The sequence below is a fragment of the Lontra canadensis genome, unplaced genomic scaffold, assembly GCF_010015895.1.
Source record: "Lontra canadensis isolate GAN:19392208 unplaced genomic scaffold, GSC_riverotter_1.0 scaffold20, whole genome shotgun sequence".
NCBI classification, from domain to species: Eukaryota; Metazoa; Chordata; class Mammalia; order Carnivora; family Mustelidae; genus Lontra; species Lontra canadensis.
Genome location: NW_022631014.1, coordinates 9,581,856 through 9,604,315, shown reverse-complemented (window position 1 = coordinate 9,604,315; position 22,460 = coordinate 9,581,856). Strand labels below are relative to the sequence as shown.

At 36.7% G+C, this 22,460-nt stretch overlaps 1 protein-coding gene and 1 pseudogene across 4 annotated transcripts in view; both read left to right on the top strand.

The window, feature by feature from the left end:
* Nucleotides 1–22,460, top strand: part of NEK10 (NIMA related kinase 10) — a 215,596-nt gene that overhangs the window by 66,396 nt on the left and 126,740 nt on the right. For all 4 annotated transcript variants that reach the window (XM_032861000.1, XM_032860999.1, XM_032860998.1 and 1 more), the window contains 5 exons: nucleotides 66–194; nucleotides 726–863; nucleotides 3,758–3,803; nucleotides 6,161–6,282; nucleotides 6,417–6,519. In XM_032861000.1, coding sequence (XP_032716891.1) covers nucleotides 66–194; nucleotides 726–863; nucleotides 3,758–3,803; nucleotides 6,161–6,282; nucleotides 6,417–6,519 — 538 coding nt within the window. The remainder of the gene's footprint in view (nucleotides 1–65; nucleotides 195–725; nucleotides 864–3,757; nucleotides 3,804–6,160; nucleotides 6,283–6,416; nucleotides 6,520–22,460) is intronic.
* Nucleotides 19,794–20,278, top strand: LOC116869610 (annotated as a pseudogene).

Here is a 22,460-nt window from a genome sequence, read left to right as displayed (position 1 = left end):
GGCTCGTATGTGGTCAGGAATGAAAATTATCATAGTGCCCATTTCCTTTTTATTTTTTCTTTTAGGAGGATGAACTGAAGCAAATCGCTGAAAATCTTGAAAGCATTAATCAGAATAAAGCTCCTTCGAAATATATAGGCAACTATGCGATTTTGGATCATCTTGGAAGTGGAGCTTTTGGCTGTGTCTACAAGGTGACTTTGCCCTTGGGGAACAATATTTCTAACATTCCGAAACAAGCCAGACATCCCACTTACACACACGCATGCAACTGGATTAGAACCCTCGTTAATGAAAAACAGATACAAATTAGAATGGTTGTTTTTGCCCATCAAATAGCTGTACTAATGTTATCTTATCTCAGCTCTCAGCTCTAGAAATTGGTCACTGATCTTTGAAGACAAAAGTCCTTGCTAATGTCTCACAAAAAATAGTCAAAATGGCTTGTCCCAGTGCATGAGACTTCCTCTAAATTCATACCAGAGTTTTCAATATTTACCCAGGAAAACCTACTGAATAGTGCAGACTGATCCAGGAGATACCAGTTTTTTAAGCTGAGCTTAGTGTATAGACAGAATTTTAAAAGTTCTGTTACTTATGTAGATTATTTAGATTACTTGTTTTAATCGTGTGACTTATTAATCGATCTCTTTTTTTCCTTCTTTCTACCCCCACCCCATTGTTATTATTTATTCTTTTTATTTTATTTTCTGGTCTTCTTTTAGGTTAGAAAGCGTAGTGGCCAAAATCTTTTAGCAATGAAAGAGGTCAATTTACATAACCCAGCATTTGGAAAGGATAAAAAAGACCGAGACAGCAGTGTAAAGAATATTGTTTCTGAATTAACAATAATTAAAGAGCAGGTAAACGTTTTTCTTGTTTATGAGGATATGTTCCTTAACTGAGTGTCATTGAAAGAAAGTAGAGTTCTTGTGCTATTCTCGTCCATGCTGTTTAAGAACTGGTTCTATTTACAATAATTGATATTGAGGTGGTAATATTTTAGTTATTTTTCTGCAGGCTTGACATTGAACCATAGAAAGACTTTCTGGAGTTGGTATCTGTGCTTGGGTTGTGGAATGATTGGGTTTACAGTAGAGTGCCACATATATGAAACATCCTTCTTTTTTCATTGCGAGCATCTCCATTTCCTTCTCATTATATTGTGGAATATTTGGTTACTTAGTTACATGCATAAGCATATGACTAAGAGTCCCCTGACTTTTGTCAAGTGAAACCAAGCTGTTAACATTCCCCAAATACAGCTTATTAAATCTAAAAGTAGATTTTCAAGATGGGTTATTATTTATTGGCATGAGTGGAATATTCAGACATAATGTAACAACTCAATTAACTATCATTATGAAGGTTTGTTTGGGGATAAAGAATAAACATGTCAGAAGAGAAGTGAGATCGGATTTTGTGATCCAAGAACACATGGGTTTCTTTTTCAGTTTTCCTTATTTATACATTCATTATGGATACTGTTCATTTGTAACTCCTGTGGAGAGCGACCAGCTTCCCTGCTCTGTTTTCCACCAGTTAAATTTGCGTCTGTGCTGGGACATAAAGATCACCAAATAAATATGACGATCTTTATTCATCAAAATACATAGTTCTAGCCCAATTCATAAATTGCAGTACATACTATCATTAACAGCTTATTTTATAGTTGACTTTCATATATACTAAAAGAGTGGACCTGAAGAAGTTAGTGTGTGCTCCTGCATGGGATACTCTCTGATCTTCAGCAGTGTGCTGTTTCACTGTAGCACAAGGCTAGAGCATGGCCTTTGCTTCAGGCTGATCAAGTATTTTCATTTGAACCCTGATCTCAATGTGGTCCTGACCAGTGAGCTCGGCTTAGAATATGATTCTGTTGCATATCTGGTCCCGTATTGTTTCAAATCTGCTGGCCACTTGATAGTTGATGAGGTAGACCTTGTTTTAGTACACTTCCTAAGAAAAGAAAGTATCAGGTAAGGATAGATAAGTGGCTTGTGTTTGGGCTTTGAGATAACTCAAAATTGTATAGTTGCACTCTTAAGAGAGAACTGAACCAATGGCAAGGATTATAACTTTGAGAGGTCTAAAGGGAGGAGGTGATGGCAAACAGAAATGGCAGAAATGGAACTAGAAAAGGAGAATGTGTTTGTTAAGAATAAGATGAACCTGCAGTCAGAAAGAGGCTCCAAATACATTGGCCTAAATAAGAGTTCTCGCAATGCAGTGAGCTGTTTCTCTTCCTGTAATAATCCTAGCGTGAGTGGACCAAGCTCGACCAAGTGGACCAAGTGGTGTTCTCTGTTCCAAGCAATCTTTTGGGGCTGTTGGTTCTTTCTACCTTACTGCTCTGCTACCTCCTAGGCCATTGTCTTCATCCGCATGGTTGAAACTGGCACAGGCATGTTCACATCCAAGGTGAAAAACAGAGCGTGATGGGGGGAGGGTTTCCCCAGTATTTAGGTCTCAGACACAGGAGTACATGTGTTTCCCCTTACATTCCCTTGGTGAGAACTTAGTGGCAGTCCTTCTCACGGCTGCAAGGGAGGCTGAGAGATGTAATCTCTGACCAGGAAGCCATGTTCCACCCATACTCAAATGCAATGGAGGAATAGGAGAGGAGGTCTGTGGTGGAGAGTTACCAGACTTCCCTTCAAAAAGGTAAGAAAAGAGACCAGAAGGAAATGCAAGCCATTTATAAATGTGGTGTCAACTATTCTGAGATAGAATAAATTTCAATTTGCCTAGAAACTTAAAATATAAATAAGCAACTGTAAAAATTTTAGTATTCTTATAGAAAAGTAAAGTTTTGAAAAAGTAGAATTTCCACATCATATCCTGAGGTATACTTAGGTTAAAGAATGGAACCCTTCTTAAACATGGTGAGGAAGACTTCACTCAAGACTATTGCAATAGGAGTCAAATTATTACAACAGGGGAGAGAGATTGAATTCAACTCAAAGACAATAACAACAGCTAGCAATTTACAACCAGGAGGCGGGGTGAAAGGGTGCCTGGATGGAAAATTACTTGGAAGGACTTCATTAGCTATCAAAGACTCGATGATGAGGAACTTGATTGGGATATCAAGAGTGGGGAGATCTTGCTAATCTGGTTTGGCAGGATTCTTGGTAAACCTAGGCAGTCCAAGAATGAAGTGTAGTCAAGAAGAGAGCTCAGAGAAGCGGGACTAAAGTTTGGCCAAGAAGGAAGTCCTTTCCAAGTATTATTATAATGTAAGCTCTTAGATTACTTCAGTTTCATACTAACCATTTTGGAGAACATAGAAAGACACAAAGTGTGAATAGACATAAACAGTACATAGGAATATTTAAGTAATAGGGAGGGGGAGGCAATGGTGTACATATTCAACATAAATTGCTTCATTACAGTTTTCTTCTCTTTGCAATGTGTGTGTAGTGTTGGGATGGGGAGCGCTACATGAATTCTTCAGGTTACTTTGACTTCTACAGTTCTCTGTTTTGGTTAAATTAGGTGATAAAGTACAATCCATTTTTAATTCTAGTTGAGAAGGCTATATGGGAGATTGCTATTTTCAGATTAGTTTTGTAGGTAGCAAATAATAAGAATCATGATAAAAATCTCAAATCTCAATTAGATGACATCTTAAAATGCTTAATTTTATAGATAAAAATGAATACAATAATTTCTGTGTTTTTTTTTCAATTATTTTCAGTTATAGTCCCAATTATATTTTCAAGTAATGTGATGTTTGTTATTTATTTTCTTATAGCTCTATCATCCCAATGTTGTACGCTATTACAAAACATTTCTGGAAAGTAAGTATGAGTTTTCATGATCTTTCTAATTAAGGAAAAGTATCTATATTGTATATTTCTATCTATATTAGAATGTCACAAAATAACTTTTCTTTTTTCCAAGTATTTTCTTTATTTGTGGGGGATCTTGTGCATTACTTATTGATCAGTGAAACAGTGCTATAATAATCAATGACTTACAGATAGTTAAAAAGTACTTAGACTCCTATATTAAAGACACTGCATGAACAAAGCAAAATAATTATTATAGCTCTTTTCTTACACACACACAAAACCATAGTAGGATCAGGAAAGCAGCAAACTAAAGGTTGATAGCTTATATAAGACAAAATGAAAAGTTGTTTTCGTTGACTCAGGTGATATTTTTCACCCCCCTAATAAACTGAGAGTGCTACGTCTTTAGATTTATTTTATGTGAAGTTCAGGTAATTACCACAAGGTGGCGATGGAGCCCTGACTGATTCCGCGGACAGGCCCTCTAAGGCGCGAGGATCAAAAGGTTGAGATAAGGTATGCCTTGGTGGCTCAGTGGGTTAAAATCTCTGGTTTCGGCTCAGGTCATGATTCCAGGGTCCTGAGATCGAGCCTCGCATCCGGTTCTCTGCTCAGCGGGGAGCCTGCTTCCTCCTCTCTCTCTGCCTGCCTCTCTGCCTACTTGTGATCTCTTGTCTTTCAAATAAATAAATAAAATCTTAAAAAAAAAAAAAAAGTTGAGATAAAGCCAAACTCAGTAATATGCTGAAGACCTTTGACCAAAACAATAAAAGTATTGAGAAACCTTAATGATGTGCATCACATATGAAGTTTCAAAGAAAATCAAGTGGAGGAAGATTTTAAAGAAGTACAAGGCAATGGTTGGGACTTCCTCATTGCCACTTTGTAAGTGCTATTACCATGCAAACCTATTGCATAGTGTGGCATTTTAAGATTTTACCCATCTCCCTTCCCCTAGGTGACTCAAGAGGAACCCAGTGCTGAAACTGTCCAGTAAATCCTGCTCCCTTCATATTAGAATTCTTGATATTGGAATAATTTCTTATAATTTAGTGCATATCCCATTAGAGATCAGGATTGGCTTCAGACTTGCACTACTGAAGTGACACAACTTAGACTAATTTAAAAACAAAATAAAACTTTTACAAAAAAGAGTTGAAAGTAGCTTAAAAATACATGAAATATGATAAAATAGATTAGGAAATTATATGAAATTGAATTAGGGAATTATGGGATTAAGAGTACCCTTACTGTGATGAGCACTGAGTATGGTATAGAACTATGAAATCACTATATTGAACACCTGAAGCTAATATAATACAGTATGTTAATCATGCTTCAATGAAAAAATCAATTAATATAAGAAAGGAAAAAATTAAGCTAGGAGTAAGATTAGTATATACACTGAGTATTTCTTGGAATAATGAACAATTGAAAACAATATGTCTGTCTGTCTTTAGGAGACTAAAGAATGATCCATCTGTGTTATAGAAAACTATGCAGCCAGCAGAAAGAATGGCATGGATCTGTGTGTACTCTTAGGCTAGGCTGCTGAATGAAAAAGGATAAGTGGCGGAACATGTATAGTAAATATTCCACTTTTGTGAATATCGTGTACGTATATATTTTATATGCATCCACAATATCACAAAGGATACATGTCACATGCCACTGTTAATAGTTTCATATTGGTTTGGGAGGAGAAAGTAGTATTTACTTTGTTTCTTGACATCCAAAGCAAAGAGATGAATGCAATCAGTTATGGGATTTCCTCTGTCCATAAGATAAACCCAGTAGAAGTCCAGCTTTCTCTGTTCTAGAGGGGCATGACACATTTCTGTGGTGGGTTATGTTTTCACCTGTGTCATTGCAAGAACTTGGCATGATTCCCTTGTAAAATTCTGTGAGGTACATCCATGAGGCTGTCAAACAATAGTTTAAAATGCAATTTTCTGAATTTCTGACATGATTTAAGGGTAAATTTTAAACTACTGAGAGGAAAGGTGGGTTTACATGTTCTTTAGGAAATGGCTCCATGACTTGGCATCATTTACCTTGTTCCCTTTGGCACCTCCCAACTGTTCCACATCTTGGTGTACCTAGAAAATGATAATATTTGCCAGCGTAAACTTATGCGACAAGGTAGTCCATAGCCAAAAGAGACTGTTGCTGGACCCCAGGAGCCCCAAGAGCTCCTCACCTCCACTTCCTCCAGGACTGACTGGATCCATATCTTAGCACGGCTCTAACTCTTCATTGCTGTGCCCTGCACACGTGTTGGGAAGCTCAGATTCTAATTCATAAGTTTTTTTCTAAATATATTAAATTTAAATTTCTATTATGTCTTCCTTGTTTTCCTATAGATGATAGGTTGTATATAGTTATGGAGCTTATAGAAGGGGTCCCTCTTGGAGAGCATTTCAGTTCTTTGAAGGAAAAACAACATCATTTTGTTGAAGAAAGACTATGGAAAATATTTATACAGGTACACTTTTGTTTCCATTAATTTTAACAAACAGTAAATTTCTGAGCTGATTTCTTAGGCATGTGTATAGTAGTCATCAGTAGTGATATGTATATTGGGGAGAATAAAATTTGTTTTTTATTCGCTCTTTCAAGCTGTGCTTAGCTCTTCGGTACTTACACAAGGAGAAGAGGATTGTGCATAGAGATCTGACACCAAACAACATTATGTTGGGGGACAAAGACAAAGTAACAGTTAGTAAGTATCAGAATCTTAAAATTTTTAATTTAATAATTACTGAATATTATTCAAGAGAGGGTTGTTCAATAGAAGTTTCTGTACTTAAGGGGATATTCTATATCTGCATTGTCCAGTATATGGCTATTGGGCATTTGAATTGTGGCTTGTGTGACTAAGGATGTGAATCTTAAATTCTATCAAATTTTAATTAAGTGAACATCCCTGTGTGACTGGTGGCTACTGTATTGGGCCATCCCTAGTGTAGTTCTTGATTGAGTTATATTTTGCCCAAGATAGAGAATAAAGTACTGTTCAATGTTTAAATATTTAATTCCCAGTTCAATGGTGGCTAGGTTTTTTTCCTCTCTATAGAACACCACTTCATCAGCAAAAACCTTTATGACCACCATGTGAGCACATTGTTTTGAACTATTTTAATATAGTCTGTACCATATGGGTGACAAGTGTACATATCAGGAGCTATGACAAATCTAGGTATTTGTTTATTTCAGCATCAGTTTTTATCAAATCAACTGATACAGGTAGGCCTAATGTTGGCTAAAATTTTACAAGTGAGGAGGTTATTTTTTCCCCCGACAATTGTATAATTCTCAATCATAACTTAAAATTAACTTTCTAGCCTAGATTGATAATTTGTATTCTCTTGTTCTTCTCCACTCATGAACACTTGTGTTACTCTCATGGACTATTAATGGTTCACCAACTATAAGTAGGGATATACATATCTAAATCAGTGGTCTTTAAATATTTTTTGCTCATGACATTCCATCAGTAAAACTTCTTTTTGTAATATACTGCCAATGTATATATGCTTACTTATGAATTCTATATCTGCATCACTATACAGTTATTTAATATAAGTGTATAAAGTCCTCAAATAACATATAAAGGGGTGCACTAAAGAATCAAAATAACGGCTTCAATATTTTTTCCTGCCCTCCAGTGGATTGCCCTAGGCATTTAGCTTTGGGGACCACTTCCCTAAATGTTATTGATGTGAGAGACACATGGTAACATTTTAAAGCTGATTCTCTTAGTTTTAATAGAATCTAGTTCTTCATGAAGGCAATTCCAAATGTGCACCTTAACCATCACCATGTATCTTCAATAACAACAATTATATTTACTGTCCAGATTTTTCTAAGGACATCCTATATTAGTTTAAAATATAAAAAGCAACCCCAAACAGGAACTCTGGTTAACTTCCAATGCAAAGTTACTTGGAAATATTTCCAGGCCAGGGCAGACATATAAAATGAGACAAAGTAATTGTGAATCTTCACCTTGGACACAAATTTGCTTAATCATTTGAAATTAATTATAATTTTGTTTGCCATAAACTTTCAGTTTTTTTCTTTTTTTTTTTTAAAGATTTTATTTATTTATTTGACAGAGAGATCACAAGCAGGCAGAGAGGCAGGCAGAGAGAGGAGGAAGCAGGCTCCCTGCTGAGCAGAGAGCCCCATGCGGGGCTCGATCCCAGGACTCTGAGATCATGACCTGAGCTGAAGGCAGCGGCTTAACCCACTGAGCCACCCAGGCACCCCAGTTTTTTTTCTTTTTATAAATTAGACTTGTGTTTCTTTAAGAATTGTTCCCATTTATATACCTATAGATATTTTGATTTATAAGTTAGTGAGAATTAATAGAAATCAAATTTATTATACCTATATATTATTAAATATTATTAAATATATATATTATTAAACATATGGGTATAATATATATTATTATATATAATATATATTATTATTAAATAGGATCTAAATAGGATAATTATTAATCCTATTTAAATAAGATTGATTTAATTTTGTTTTGTGTTGATATATGATGTCTTTGATGGCTATTCAGGCCATGTTTCTGGGTAATAGCCAACCCTGCATTTTATTTTCTTACTAAGATCAGCTGTAATCATTTCCTTGGTTACATTTAATACATTGAGATTAATCTTTTATTGTAGTAGCTTAATTTCTTTTCTATCTAAGCTTATTAAATTTTATATTTATATTCTGTAATCAGTACTGCACATCAAAATAGTTTACAAAATAATGTAGTGCTAAAAATCTTACGAAGAAACACTTACCTCTTTGCAATCCCCAATTCTCTGTTTTCTGAAAAATTTCATTCTCTTTAGCTTCTTCTGGCATTTGATTTTCCATTGTGATAGTTGAGGATTTAGTTTTTGTATTTCCTCTTCTTCCCCATTTACCATCCTGCCAATATAGTTATTGCACAATTTGGGGTTGAATCAATATTTAATGTTTACATTATTATTACTATATAATTACTGTCTAATGTTGATCACCTTTCCTTTCTCATAGACCTTTTTGTTTTTCTTGGAGTTAATAATTGCCTTCTCTTTTGTTTGTTTTCTGAATTTTCTATGTAGGTATTATTTCTTCTTCCCAAGTCTTCCAAAAAGATTATAAAAGCCCTCTCTGTACTGTTTCCATGTGGCCAAACATGGCAGTTGCTCTCAGTTTTGTTTTCCTGGATACTCCATTCTGACAGTGGCTTGCTGCAGTGGGATTTGAATTTAGGTTTGCTGTATGGCCATTGTCCTGGAGCTCACATTTGCTTCTTTTCTAACTGGAATCTCTCTTATGTCCTATGATTTTCCCTTCCTTTTTTCTTTCTTTTTTTCCTTTTTTCTTCCTTCCTTCCTTTCTTTCTTCCTTTCTCTCTCCCTTTCTTCTTTCTCTCTGTCCCCTTCCTTCCTTCCTCCCTTCTAGCTTTCATTTAAATTCCAGTTAGTTAACATACAGTGTAATATTAGTTTCAGGTGTAGAATTTAGTGATTCATCACTTACACACTCTCCTTTTTTAACTCTCCTGTTGTGCTGAAGTGTATCTTCCAGTACTTTCCTTAAAAAGAATGTTCTGGAATGCTCTTAAAATTTTTGGATGCTTGCATGTCACAAAATATTTTTAGGGGACCTTTGTACTCTGTTGAGTGGGTGTAGTATTCTCAGATGAAAGTCATTATCCTTTCAAATTTGAAGGCATTACTTCAGTCTTCTAGTATCCAGTTTTGCTGTTTGGAAAGCCAATGCTATTTTAATTCCCATTACTTATATATGAGCTCTTTATTTATCTAGAAAATTTTAGGTTGTTCCCTTCATCTGCAGCTTTGGGTTGGTCTCTCTTCATTCAGTGTACTTGGAACTAGGTGTGTACTTCAATATTGGAGGCTTAAAACTTCAGTCTTGTGAAATTTTCCTGCTTATTTCTTCATTATTTTTCTCCCTTCTCCTTTACTTTCTAGAATTCCTATTAGTCTTGGATCTATATGCTAAATAATCTCCTAATTTAAAAGTAATTATTCTCTTAGTTTTCAGTTCTGTCTCTTTGTTCTACTTCAGTTATTTCTTCAACTTAATTTTCTAGTACTTCTATTGAATATTTAATTTTGATTTTCACATATTTTAATTTCCCCTTTTATCTTGTTCTTTATTTCATTTTCATGGAATCCTGATTTTATTCTCTCTCAGGGTAATATAAACTTTTCTCTTCAGCACCCTGCATTGTTTCTGTATCTTCTGGTTCCATCTCCACCCCACCCTCAATCTCTCTTTCCTAATGGAGACTTTTCTCAAATGTCTTTGATGCTGGGCTGACAAAGACACTAAATAAACCTTTGGAAGCTCCGTGAGTTCCAGCTAAGGCTGCCATCTGTGGACTTCATTAGAGCACAAAGACATTTCTCCTTTGGAAACCCCCAAAGTTATTATTCAAACTTTTTCCAGAGAATGCAGCACCAGTATCTTGACTGAGGCAATGTCTATCTGTTGCTGTCATTTAGGGAATGGTGTGGACAGAGGGGCCTCAGGGAAGTATGTTCAGTTGATAGATTTTCCTTGAATGCTCATGGGTTCATCCATACTCTGCATTGTTTCTTTCTGGTCTGTCAGTGTCTTTGGAAAATCTCCCTTTTTCTGCTAGTGGCAGAGGGAACTCCGTTATTGAGTAGTGTTGTATGTGAATGTAGGGAGGGACCTGTGGACTTGATCTTAACTCTGTCTTTTGAGCTTTTCTTAACTTCACTTCTCCTTGTGTGGTACACTGGGCTCTACAGGGTGAATGGGCTCCCTTTTGGCCCTCTTATTCTAAGACACATGTTTGGGACTTCTGCTTGGTATATTCTCCATCTTATAAAAATTCATTGAAATCCTTATCTCTGTTGTCACCTAGCCCATTTTCATTGTTCTTATGAGTTAGTAATTTCTTAAAGAAAATTTATTTCCCTTCATTTTAGCAAGATTTTGAGAGCTAGAAGACATACACACATATAATTAATCTACCTTTTTTTTTTTAAAGGTTTTATTTATTTGTCAGAGAGAGAGAGAGCACACAAGCAGGGGGCACAACGGACAAAGGGAGAAGTAGGCTCCCTGCTGAGCAAGAAGAACATTGTGGGACTCAGTTCCAGGACCCTGAGATCATGACCTGAACCCAAAGGCAGACACTTAACTGACTGAGCCACCCATGAGTCCCAGTCAATCTACCTTTTAAACCCAATGGGCAGGCCAGTTACATTATTAAGTCTATACATTAGATATAACAAAATATCCCACTTTCATTATACTCTTTATCTTTAAAAACATAAGTATTTTTGCTTGTACTCAAATTGTGAAGGACTCCCAGAAAAAAAGTTACTTTGTTTACAAGGATAAATAAACTTTTATTTTATTTTTCTCTGTCCTGCCCCTCATCACCATTCTGCCCAGCCTTTTTATTGTTAATATTTATTAGACTTATACTTGAGTGTTACTAACTTAAAAATTATTTTCAGCTTTTAAAACTTTTTAGCATTAAATGAGGCAGTATTTTTCTAGTTTCAAGTAAAGAATCAGTGATATACCTCAGAACAGAATCTTACCTTAATCTAGTTTCTTTCCATTAAAACAGTTACATGGACAGGGTGTTGATGTGTTATTGTCCTTTTCAATGAGTATAAAATGATTTTATGATGAAAAAGATAATCCAAAGAGACTTAATATCACTTAAAGACTTAAAGATAGTTTAAATGTAATAGTGATGAAAATATTTTTCACTATCACTATTGGTATAAATGTTGACTTTAGAAACTTTTATTTTTATGATGGGTGTGGTTAAATTAAAACCTAGCATTAATTTGAAACCAAATATAGAAGATGCCCATATTTTGGGAGGTTGAAATAAAGCCATTCATAGAGCCTATAAAAAGAGGCTGGGGTGTGTATGAAATCATGTCACCACAAAGGGGCAGCCTTGTCATATTTTATTTTTCTCTTCTCTTGTGCTAGAAGGCTTATTTACTCCCAGGAAAGATACACAGAATTGACAAGTGATGTTTAAGATCCATGAGACAAAATGTACTGAAAATGTAACCAGACAAAAAAGCTTTAGAAAAATCAAAATTTCCCTCTTCTTCTCTTTTTCTTAATGTAGATGAATTAGATGTTTTAAAATTGAGGTTGGTGTGCAATTATTTATAGTAAGCACACTAGCTGGGAATTTGCCTTCATGAGGCAGCAGAGTAGAAAGTACTAACTTTATATTAAATACTAATATTTAGGTTTGTGTGGTTTTACAAATGGTGTTTAATTTTAATGTCTAAATATGTTTCCATTTAAAAGACTGTATATTTTAATGACTTGTTCTGTGAAACATGTCCAGGTCTTGCCTCTGCACTTATTTGCAACCTTGGATGCCACACAGGAAACAGACCTGACTCAGTAGCACACTAAGCAAAGTATAGCCAAGGTCATTTCTAAGTGCTTCAGCAGGTCAAGTAAGACCTACACTATACTATCCCATTATAGAATGGCTCTGAAGGAGGGGATCTGTTGGAAATGAACTTGCTCGCAGACCCACCATTTCACATTTCTTGACCTTTTCAAATACCCACATTTTAATACAAGCCTCTCATGCTCTCATTTTCTCCCCTGATCCCAAATTTAAAAAAAAAAAGAAGAAGAAGAAGAAGAAGGAAAGGAAAAAAAGAAAACATTTGCCCACCCTGGCTTAAAACAGCAAGGTCTCTATCTTAGCTCATACTCTGTGTGCGATGTCGGTCACTAAGGGAGCTGTGCTCAGAGACCCAGCCTTCCTGAAGCTCCTTTACACCTGCTTTAACATTGCAGAGGCAGGAAAGCAAAAGCATGGCAACCATACCTCCACTCTTAAAACTTCTGCCCTGACTTCATGGGTCAAAGCAAGTCAAGTTTAAAAGGGTGAAGATATGTTCCTCCTCCCCAGAGAATGTAGTCTATCACAACTTTCAGGTGCAGGGGAAAATGTGATTGACTCTGTCTGTGGGGTCTTCAGGTGAGGAGTTGAGCACGAAAGAATTCCAGGCATGAGCTACAGCAATACAAAAGGTTAGAGAACCAAAGTGGTACAGTATGCCTAGGCACTAGTGTGATGTTCAATGAGTCAAGACAATAGGGACTTTGGTGGGTGAGGAGCTTAGGTACTGATGTTTATTTAGTCAGAGACTTATCTTTAGAAGTTTCTAGACTGGAAATAATGTGATCAGATATGGGATGTGCAGGATAATTGTAATGGCAGGGTAGGGTCACCATAGGGAAAGACTGGAGACAGATCCCCAGTTAGGAGATGTATCAGTTAAGATCTGTTCAGATGCAAAAAGCCAGAATAACAATGACTTATACGATAAGGACGTGTAATGATCTCATAACAAGGGGTCTGGAGGTGGGCAGTTCTAGTGCTGGTTTAACAATTCAAGGAGGTCAACCATGATCTAGGCATTTCTATCTTTTCCCTCCATTATCCTCAGCAGATTGGCCAGAGTTCCAGGTATCATTACCGGATTCAGACAGGAAGTAGGATGGCAGCTAGGTTAAAAACAAAAAACAAAAAACACAATTCTGTTCTTCAAATGGCTATTTCCTTTTATCATTAAAGAAAATCTTTCAGTCCCATTATATGTCTTACTTTTGTTGGCCAAAGCCAAGTCATGTTACCACCCCTAGATATAAGGGCGACTGTCTAGTTGAGCTTTCAGCCTCTATAGTTGGGGCTAAGAAAGGGATAAAGGGGTGGCTAATGGCTTTTTTAAAAAAAGATTTTATTTATTTATTAGACAGAGACACAGTGAGAGAGGGAACACAAGCAGGCAGAGGAAGCATTGAGCACGATATAGGACTCGATCCCAGGACGCTGGGACCATGACTGGAGCCGAAGGCAGATGCCTAACGACTGAGCCACCCAGGCACCCCTAATGGCTTTTTGAGAGCTAGTCCTCAGTATTTGCTGCCAAAGGCCCTTGCAGTTGTCCAGGGAAGATGTAATGTGGGCTTCACCTATGGCAGCAGCAGAAGAGGATATCGCAGAAGGATTAGATTCATCAATTATTTGAGACCCAGAATTTATAAGATTTTGTGCTTAGTCAATGAGGTGTGAGAACAGTGAGAAAGAGTCTGAGTTTGTGAAGATTGTGACACCAGAGAATTGGGTGAGGGGTGTAATGGTTTGGACATACTGCTTTAGAAATCTGATCATATCCTTTCCTGGTTAAAGTCCTTTAGGTAGCTCCCTATGACATTCCTTAGGGTGCCCAAACTCCTTTCTTCATGATCTCACCTTTGCTCTTTACTCTAGCCTCATGGGACAAATTGCTCCCTCCTGAACAGACCGTGCTATGGTCCTATACCTCTGTGACTTCCAACATTGTGTTCTCTCTACCTGGAATGCCCTCTGCTACTCAATTCAAATGCCATTCCTCCAGGTGGCATCTTTGATGGCCACATCTGACAGGTGCTATTTCTGGGCTCCTTAAGGATAGCAGGCTTGCCTTTCTCAGCACATAGGGCAGTGATTTATTGCCATTCCCTCCTTGAGGTAAAGGAAACTGGTTTTCTTGACTTTTTTTTCTCAGAAAGCACTTTATAATGTTTATTGACTACATGGATAGATGAATGAATGTATGAACAAATGAACTAAAACATACCCAGGTAGAAATATTTAGAAACCAGTTACAAAGGAAAATGATGATTAGGGAAGATAGTTGGGTTTGAGATCTTGACCTTGACAGTTAAGATTTTATGGGAAGAGTGTTTAATATAAGAGGAAATGAGGATTAAAGTGAAATCAGGTGCATAAATGGGGAAAGTTACAAGCAATTCCCATTGGCATTGCAGCAAATAATGTAACCCAAAGTATGAAAGAATTTACTCTATTGAGTGCCAACAAAGTTTGAGAAATCAAATTAGACCTCTCTTGTATTGCTAGAGTCTTGGCATTTTAATTGTTTTCTAGAGGATTAGTGGATTTTAATTGTCATTGGTTGGTTCAGCTGTGGTTGAGAAATCTACGTCATTACAGGAAAAATGAATTAGTATTACACTTCTGATAGGGAAGTCAAAGTCCTTCTATGCATATTATCTCATACCCCTCCAAAATCTCCTGGCTAACTAGGCACATAATGAGTCTGTAGCTTTTGTAGGTCTCTTGATCTTTCTTTGAACATGTTGTCTGGTTTACTTCTCATAAACCAGATATAGTATCTTTTTGAGTCTAAGCCAACACAGAGCTTTGAGTGTTCTTAAAAGACTACAGACTATTGAGTCACTCATGTTGCATACCATCGTGTAACATCTGTGTAGTAAGGGTAGCCACACTATTTCTAGAATTTCTCTCAGTCAACAAATTACCTTCATGTCACTAGGAAAGCAAGAATATTTTCTGTCAAGCCCACCGGTTTCCTTATATTGCTATTAAGTCATGTGAAATAGGGAAATAGTCAAATTTAATTTCTAAAAAATTTTCAAAAATTCTCACATTGCCAGTGGGTCATTCTGCAATTCTGAGATTTGAATAGCAGTTGGCTTCCAGGAAAAGATGAGAATGGTAGTTCCAAGAAAGTCCAAGCAGGACATCCTGAAAGTGATGATCTTGACCAGATGATTGTTATGCTCTCCTGGTGGGATGGACTAACCTTAATTGACTGCATAAGTGAATAAGGGGGGCTTGGATGTCTACTATCTTAGGAAAAAAATGGAACTAAAATCTTTCCAGTGCTGGGTTTATATGGCCTATAAAAGCACAAAAGGACCAGGATAATAAAATTTGTTTTAGTGTGTGTTTTCATATGGGCATATTGGGTTATGATTTAGTTCTCTGAGGAATTTTTAATGTAAAGGGTAGAATCTGATGTGTTCTGGACATGTTATTTTCATTTTGTGAGTTTTCCCAAAGTGTGTTCTTTGAAACAGCATGGTGAGTGGGTGGGAGTGTCTATTTTTACACAGACTAATTCAACAGTGCATGCTACTACACATCTGATCAGTCTGCCCAGCCTCCCAAGTGTACTGAAGCCACTGGAGCCTTTTAAACTCTATAATCATGCCACAAACAGTGTGTGTGTGTGTGTGTGTGTGTGTATGTGTGTGTGTGAGAGAGAGAGAGAATGAGAAAGAGCAAGAGCCTGACTTACTGTTTTTATAAGAATCTGATCCTTAGTACTCCTATTTAATATTAGAACCATGTGTTTAAAAGTTTCATTCGTTATTCCAAGTCATAGTAACCAGAACAAAGCCCACACTGGAAAGTGATTTTAGAAGAGCCCATATTTAGTAAGGACACTGGTTTCCCTTGAGAATCTAGTCTACTGGTAGATGTCCTAGAGTGAAATGATGTTTGTGTATCAAAGATATGGAGTTACCTAGAATTCAGAAAGTACTTTTATATCAGGAGTTGAATTTTTCATCCTAAAACTCTTTTTGATAATAATTCTGTCGAAATAAATCAATCAAATAATGATGCCGTTGAGAAAGGGAAATACTTTACTCTCTCTCATCTAGGGAAAGGCCTGCACTGGGGAAGGAAGCTTTGGAAGGGTGGGTGGCACAGTGGAAGAGCTCACACTAGGAATTTGAGTGGCTTTCGGAGGAGGAAGCGCTGAAGAGGTGGGGGTTTGTTGAGCATCTTTCCAAGAACCCCTTATTTCCCCACAGAGCCCTGCCTGGAGAGGATGTTACTGATGATCTTGTCACTGTGGAAGTTGGAAGTTGGCCTTCATTTACTGAGGCAGAAGGAAAGAGCCGAGAGGTAGAGAGATGAGAGAGGTTACAAGATGGATATCTTTCTGAATTAGGCATCAAGTAGATGCCTCTGTCATTGCCTGGCACCGTAGAGATTTCAACTGATCTTTTCCTGAAATTGTCACAGTCACTCATGGTTTTTATTTTACTCAGAAAAGACATTTTTATCATGGTGAAAATTTTAGCTGTGCTTTGAAGGAAAGGAGGAACCACCCATAGCTACATCTCTTAAGCATTTACTATAGGATGAAAGTTATATGTTCATTACCTCATCCAATATCTCAGGCACATTCCCATTCTCATCGATAATGAAAAGAGTTAGAGAGGTTAGAAAACTCGCTTAAATCACCCAGCTAATTGGTTGACAGTACCAGGGATGATCTACATCTGGCTCTAGTGTTCATCTCTTCATCAACTCTCTTTACAGTATTCCCCCAGAAAGATCAATTCAGGTAAAGAAGAAGATATCCTTGTGGGCATGGGGGCTTCAAAATTAAGAACTGTGTTGAATGAAGTGGAGGAATCCAATAGTTTTGTTGAGTGGACATTTTAAGTTCGACAATATTGACAGGGATCTTTCATCTAAACATGGCCTGCAGGGTCTTGCATCATCTGGCCATGCCCCTCATTGTCTACCCTCCCAATCAACCTGGCCTTTTTTTCAGGTCTTCAATTGACCATGCTCCCTTGATCACGGGACTTTCCCTCAGTTACTTAATGGATCATGTTTCCTTGATCACAGGACTTTTGCACATGCAGGTTCCTCTGCTGGATATCTCTTTCCCACTTTCTCTTCTTACCTAGTTAACTCTTGTCCTCTGTTATGTATTCCCTCAATCACCATTTTGTCACAGATTTTCCTGATCTGCTGTGTTTTCTGTGTTACTCTCTCATAGTATTATAGATCTACCTGATTTTTAGTGATCTTACCACATTTATAAATTTATATATGTAATACTTTGTTTAATGTGTATCTCTACCATTGGTCCCTATGGGCTATGTCAATATGGATAGCTTCTGATCTGGTTATGGGAGAAATGGATGAATCAGTGAGTAAAGGGACAGTATTGAAGGCCTAGGACAGCTGGAAACTTTATAAACCATAGCAGTCAAGAGACATTCTGGCACTTATATGGGGGCTTGTTGTAATGAAGACAGGGGTTGGTAGGTAATTCCATTGTTAAATACCCTGTGGAATGAATTAGAAAGAAAATTTTCTAATGAGATGCACCTTTCTTTCAGGAAGAGGGAGGGCCTGAGCTCCTGGTATATTTAAACTATGGTCACAGAATAAAAAGAAAGAGTCAGATGTAAGAGGTGAGGAGTTAATGAACACAGGAGCAACAGGGAAGAGGCAGAGATTTCAAGCCCAGAAAATGGGGAAGATGAAATGCCATCTGCTGCTTGGGGTATCCTGGGTGACTGTGAATGATGAGCTCAGTCTGGGGTATGAAGGGCCAGGTGCTGCTATAGCTGGGAATGAACTGGCATGGCTTTGAATTTGGGAGCTACTGACACAGGTGGTGGGTGAAAGTGCCCTATGGAGAGGGATGGAAATACCTTATGACTCCTTGTAAAAGATAAGTTTCATAGGCTCTTTTTGAGAAAACAGAGTAGTTGAGTTATGGATCCAATGTCACATAGATAGTAAATGACAGAGCAAGAATCTAGGCACTCAAACAAAGGCCATATACATTTTCCATCTGAAGGTTGACAGCTATAGGCTGTAGCACAAACAGGCTACAGTTTTAGCATTTCCTATATCATTCATTCTATCCAAGGAGAGATTTTTTTACTGTTTTTTTTTTTTAGGCATAATGTGCTATATGTAAAATGTCATCTGTTGTCATTTTGAATTTCTATAATAGCACATGAATGCTTTTATGACTACAGTTTCTGAAATAAATCCTTTTCCTCTGCTCCAAATATGATCATGAATGTAGAAAGAGTAATAGAAACATTATCACTACTACCAAAATCTTCCAAATGGCCAAACAATATTAGCTTTTGTTCTCTTTATGAATACTTTTCAACTACCTGTGTTTTTGTAGACATCCATCTGAGTTTCTGCCATTATCTACATTACATAGAGTGAGTAGAACCCTTGTAATTACCACTGCTTAGTTTTTGCCTTTCAAAATCAATGGCATTTTTATAAAAACAAGATAATTTCTATGTAGCACTAAGACTAAAAGTTAAAGGATTATTTTAGATTGTAAGTACATGAAGTCTATGTGTGCAAAAGTTATAATGAGCTCCCAACAATACTGATATGCTATACTATTTCTACTAATTTTCTCCAATACACACAAGGAGAAATGGGAAGATTAAAGCAAGCTGTCTAACTCATGAATAGTCCTTTTTTAAATATTTGTTTATTTATTTGAGAGAGAGAGCCTGAGCAGAGGAGAATGGGTAAACGCAGAGGGAGAGGGAGAATCTCAGGCAGACTTCCTGCTGTTTGTGGAGCCCAATATCGGGCACGGTCCCAGGACTTGGAGATCATGACCTGAGCTAAAATCAAGAGTCGGATGCTTAACCAACTGAGCCACCCAGGTGCCCTTAACTTGTGAATAGTTTTAAAAAATACTTTGTAAAACTTAGTCTTCTACTATTTCTCATTACTGCTACTGAACTGAGAGGGCAGATAGATATATAATTAGATAATTAGATATTTAGATATTTAGATAGATAGATAGATAGATAGATAGATGATAGATATACATATATATTTGACCCTTGGACAAATGGGTTTGAATTGCACTGGTCCATTTATTCATGGATTTTTTTTTTTTCAGTAAATACAGTTCAGGGTTGTAAGTGTATTTTTTCTTCCTTACAATTTTCTTAATACCATTTTTGTCTACTTTATTGTAAGAATACAATACATAATACTCATAATGTACAAAGTATGTTTGTTGGCTGTTTATATTACAAGGCTTCTGTTCCACAGGTGACTGTTAGTAGTTAAGTTTTGGGAGAATCCAAGTTATATATGGATTTTTGACTGTGCTGGCCATTAGCACCCCTAACGCTCATATTGTTCAAGGGTCAGCTATGTATCCATATATTTATCAAAAGATATAGCTCTGTCAATATACAGTGATAACACAAAGTATGGCTCTTGCATACTAGTTAAGAATGATAAACACTAAATACATAAATGAATATTAAACAAAAACAGACCCCTCGTCACCCTCATGGTCCCATTTTTGCTCCAGCAAGATCAAAGAAACTATCATGAATCAGGAGAAACTAATCACACTGCAAGCACAAGTACGCATTGGTGGGAAAGGTACTGCTCCCCGAAAGATGGTTCATAGAACACTAGAGCAGATGATAAAAAGCTTAAGTTCTCCTTAAAGAAGTTAGGGGCAAACAATATCTCTGGTATTGAAGAAGTGAATGTGTTCACAAACCAAGGAACAGAAATCCACTTTCACAACCTGAAAGTTCGAGAAGCCCTGGTGGTGAACACTGTCTCCATTGCAGGCCATACTGAGACAGAGCAGCTGACAGAAATGCTACCCAGTATCTTCAACCAACTCGGTGCAGACAGTTTGACTAGTTTACAAAGACTAGCTGAAGCTATGCCCACACAGTGTGTGGATGGAAAACCACCCCTTGTTCCCAGAGAGAAGGAGGATGATGAAGTTCCAGATCTTGTGGAGAATTTTGATAAGGCTTCCAAGAATGAAGCAGACCAATGAGCTGAGCCATTTTCTTGAAGAAGATAAAACTTGAGGAAGTTACTGGGAGCTGCTATTTTATATTATGACTTCTTTTCAACATTTTGTTCATGGATAAAATCTAGATCTCTAATATTTTTAAGGCCAAGTCCCTTGGACAACCAGCTCTTCTCAGTGTTTGCTTAGACACAATTCATTCTTTGCTGCTAATTATGCTGACAAAGTCTGGGAATAAAGTTGGAAACAAGGTTAATAAAGTTATTTTCCTCATAGACGGTTTTATTTTTCATTTCATTGACATTGATTTGTATACAGAAAGCAAAGTTGTTTATAGAAAGCTAATCATGGCATGAAACATGTCCGGTAATCTTTGATGAAATTTGATTAAAGATTTTAAATGGCAATATAATGTAAAAAAAATTAGATAATGAAAGATATGGACCAAATGTAAAAGAAGAGTATTAAAGAAAGGGACAAATATTTATGATAGTATGGTCAAGAAAGACTTCTCTGAAAACCCAGAAATATATGGTCTTCTATACCTGGTAGGAGTTTGGGTTTTATTCTTAGTATTTATTAGAAGTCTTTGTTGAACTTTAACTGTGAGTGGTAGTCTCTGCTCCTGGTTTTCCCAAGATCATTTTGGCTCCAGCATAGATAATTATGTTTTGGAGGGAGTGATAGCAGCACGAGTCCTGCTGAGGAGGTCTTGTTCGGTAGTCTACGTGAACATGCATGGCGGTTTGGACTAAGGTGGTAGCGGTTGTATTAGTTATTACTATGTAATAAATTGCTGCGAAATTTGGCAGCTGAAGACACCATTTCTGAGGGCCAGGAATCCAGGAGCAGCTTAGCTGAGTGGTTCTGGCTTAGGGTGTCTTAAGAGAATTCAGTGAAGCTGTCAGCTGGGGCTGCATCTGAAGCCTTGACTCAGGGTGAAGCGTGGACACTCACATGGCTGGCAGGGATGATTTGGAGTCTGGCTGCAGCTGGGCCTCTCATCCTCCAGGCTGCTCTACTCTGTCTGGCCTTTCAGCAGAATAGCCTGCACTATTTTACATGAATTAGGCAAGGATTTCTTAGCTATAACATCAAAACTGCAATATATAAAAGAAAAAAAATTAATTGAAATTCACCAAAGCTTAAAGCTTCTGTTCTATGGAAGACATTAAGAGAATGAAAAGACAAGCTTCAGCCTGGAAGAAAATATTTACAAATCATATACCTGATAAAGAATTTGTACCCAACACTCAATCATAAGAAAACAAAAAACCTAATCAAATAATGGACCACATTTTGAATAGGTATGTCACTAAAAAGATGCACAGATGACAAATAAGTACATGAAAAATGTTCAAAATTATTAGTCATTAGGGAAGTGCAAATTAAAACTATATTGAGCTTTCACTACATACTTACTAGAATGGTTAATTAAAAAAAAAACAACAACAACTGACAACAGGGACACCTGGCTGGCTCAGTTGGTAGACCACGTGACTCTTGCTCTCATGGTCATGAGTTCAAGGCCTACCTTGAGCCTAGAGCTTACTTGAGGGAACAAAAAATCCAAAATAAATAAATAAATATGTACATAAGTAAGTAACTAAATAAATAAATCTGACAATACCATATGCTGGTAGGCATTAGAAGCAACTAGAACTCATACATTTCTGGTGAGAAAGCACTGGAAAATATATTGGTTTGACAGTTTTTAAAAAACTTAACCATACACTTATTGTATTATCCAGTAATCTCACTGCAACAAATTTGTTAAAAAAGAAATAAAAAATTATGTTTGCAAAGATTTGTATGCAAGTATCGTACTTACTAGCTTACTTACTTCAACTTGGAACACTAGTACAATCTTGAATAAGAATGGTGAGAGGGAACATTCTTGCCTTGTTTTTTTTCTTTTCTTTTTGTATCCTTCAGTTAATACTGCCTTGTGATAATTTCTAATATCTTATAGGAAATCTTGTCTTTTTATCAAAATTGATGGCTCCTTTTGTTTCTATTTCTATTAAGTATGTTAATTTTACACTTAGTTTGTGAAATTCTACCCAAAATATTTGGAGGCATTTGACTGGAATTACATAAGTTAGTTTAGAAAGAATGGTATCTATGTAATATTGAGAATTCTAATCCATGAACTTGGAGTTTCTTTCCATTAATTTTAGTCTTTAATGACTGTAACAAAATTGTA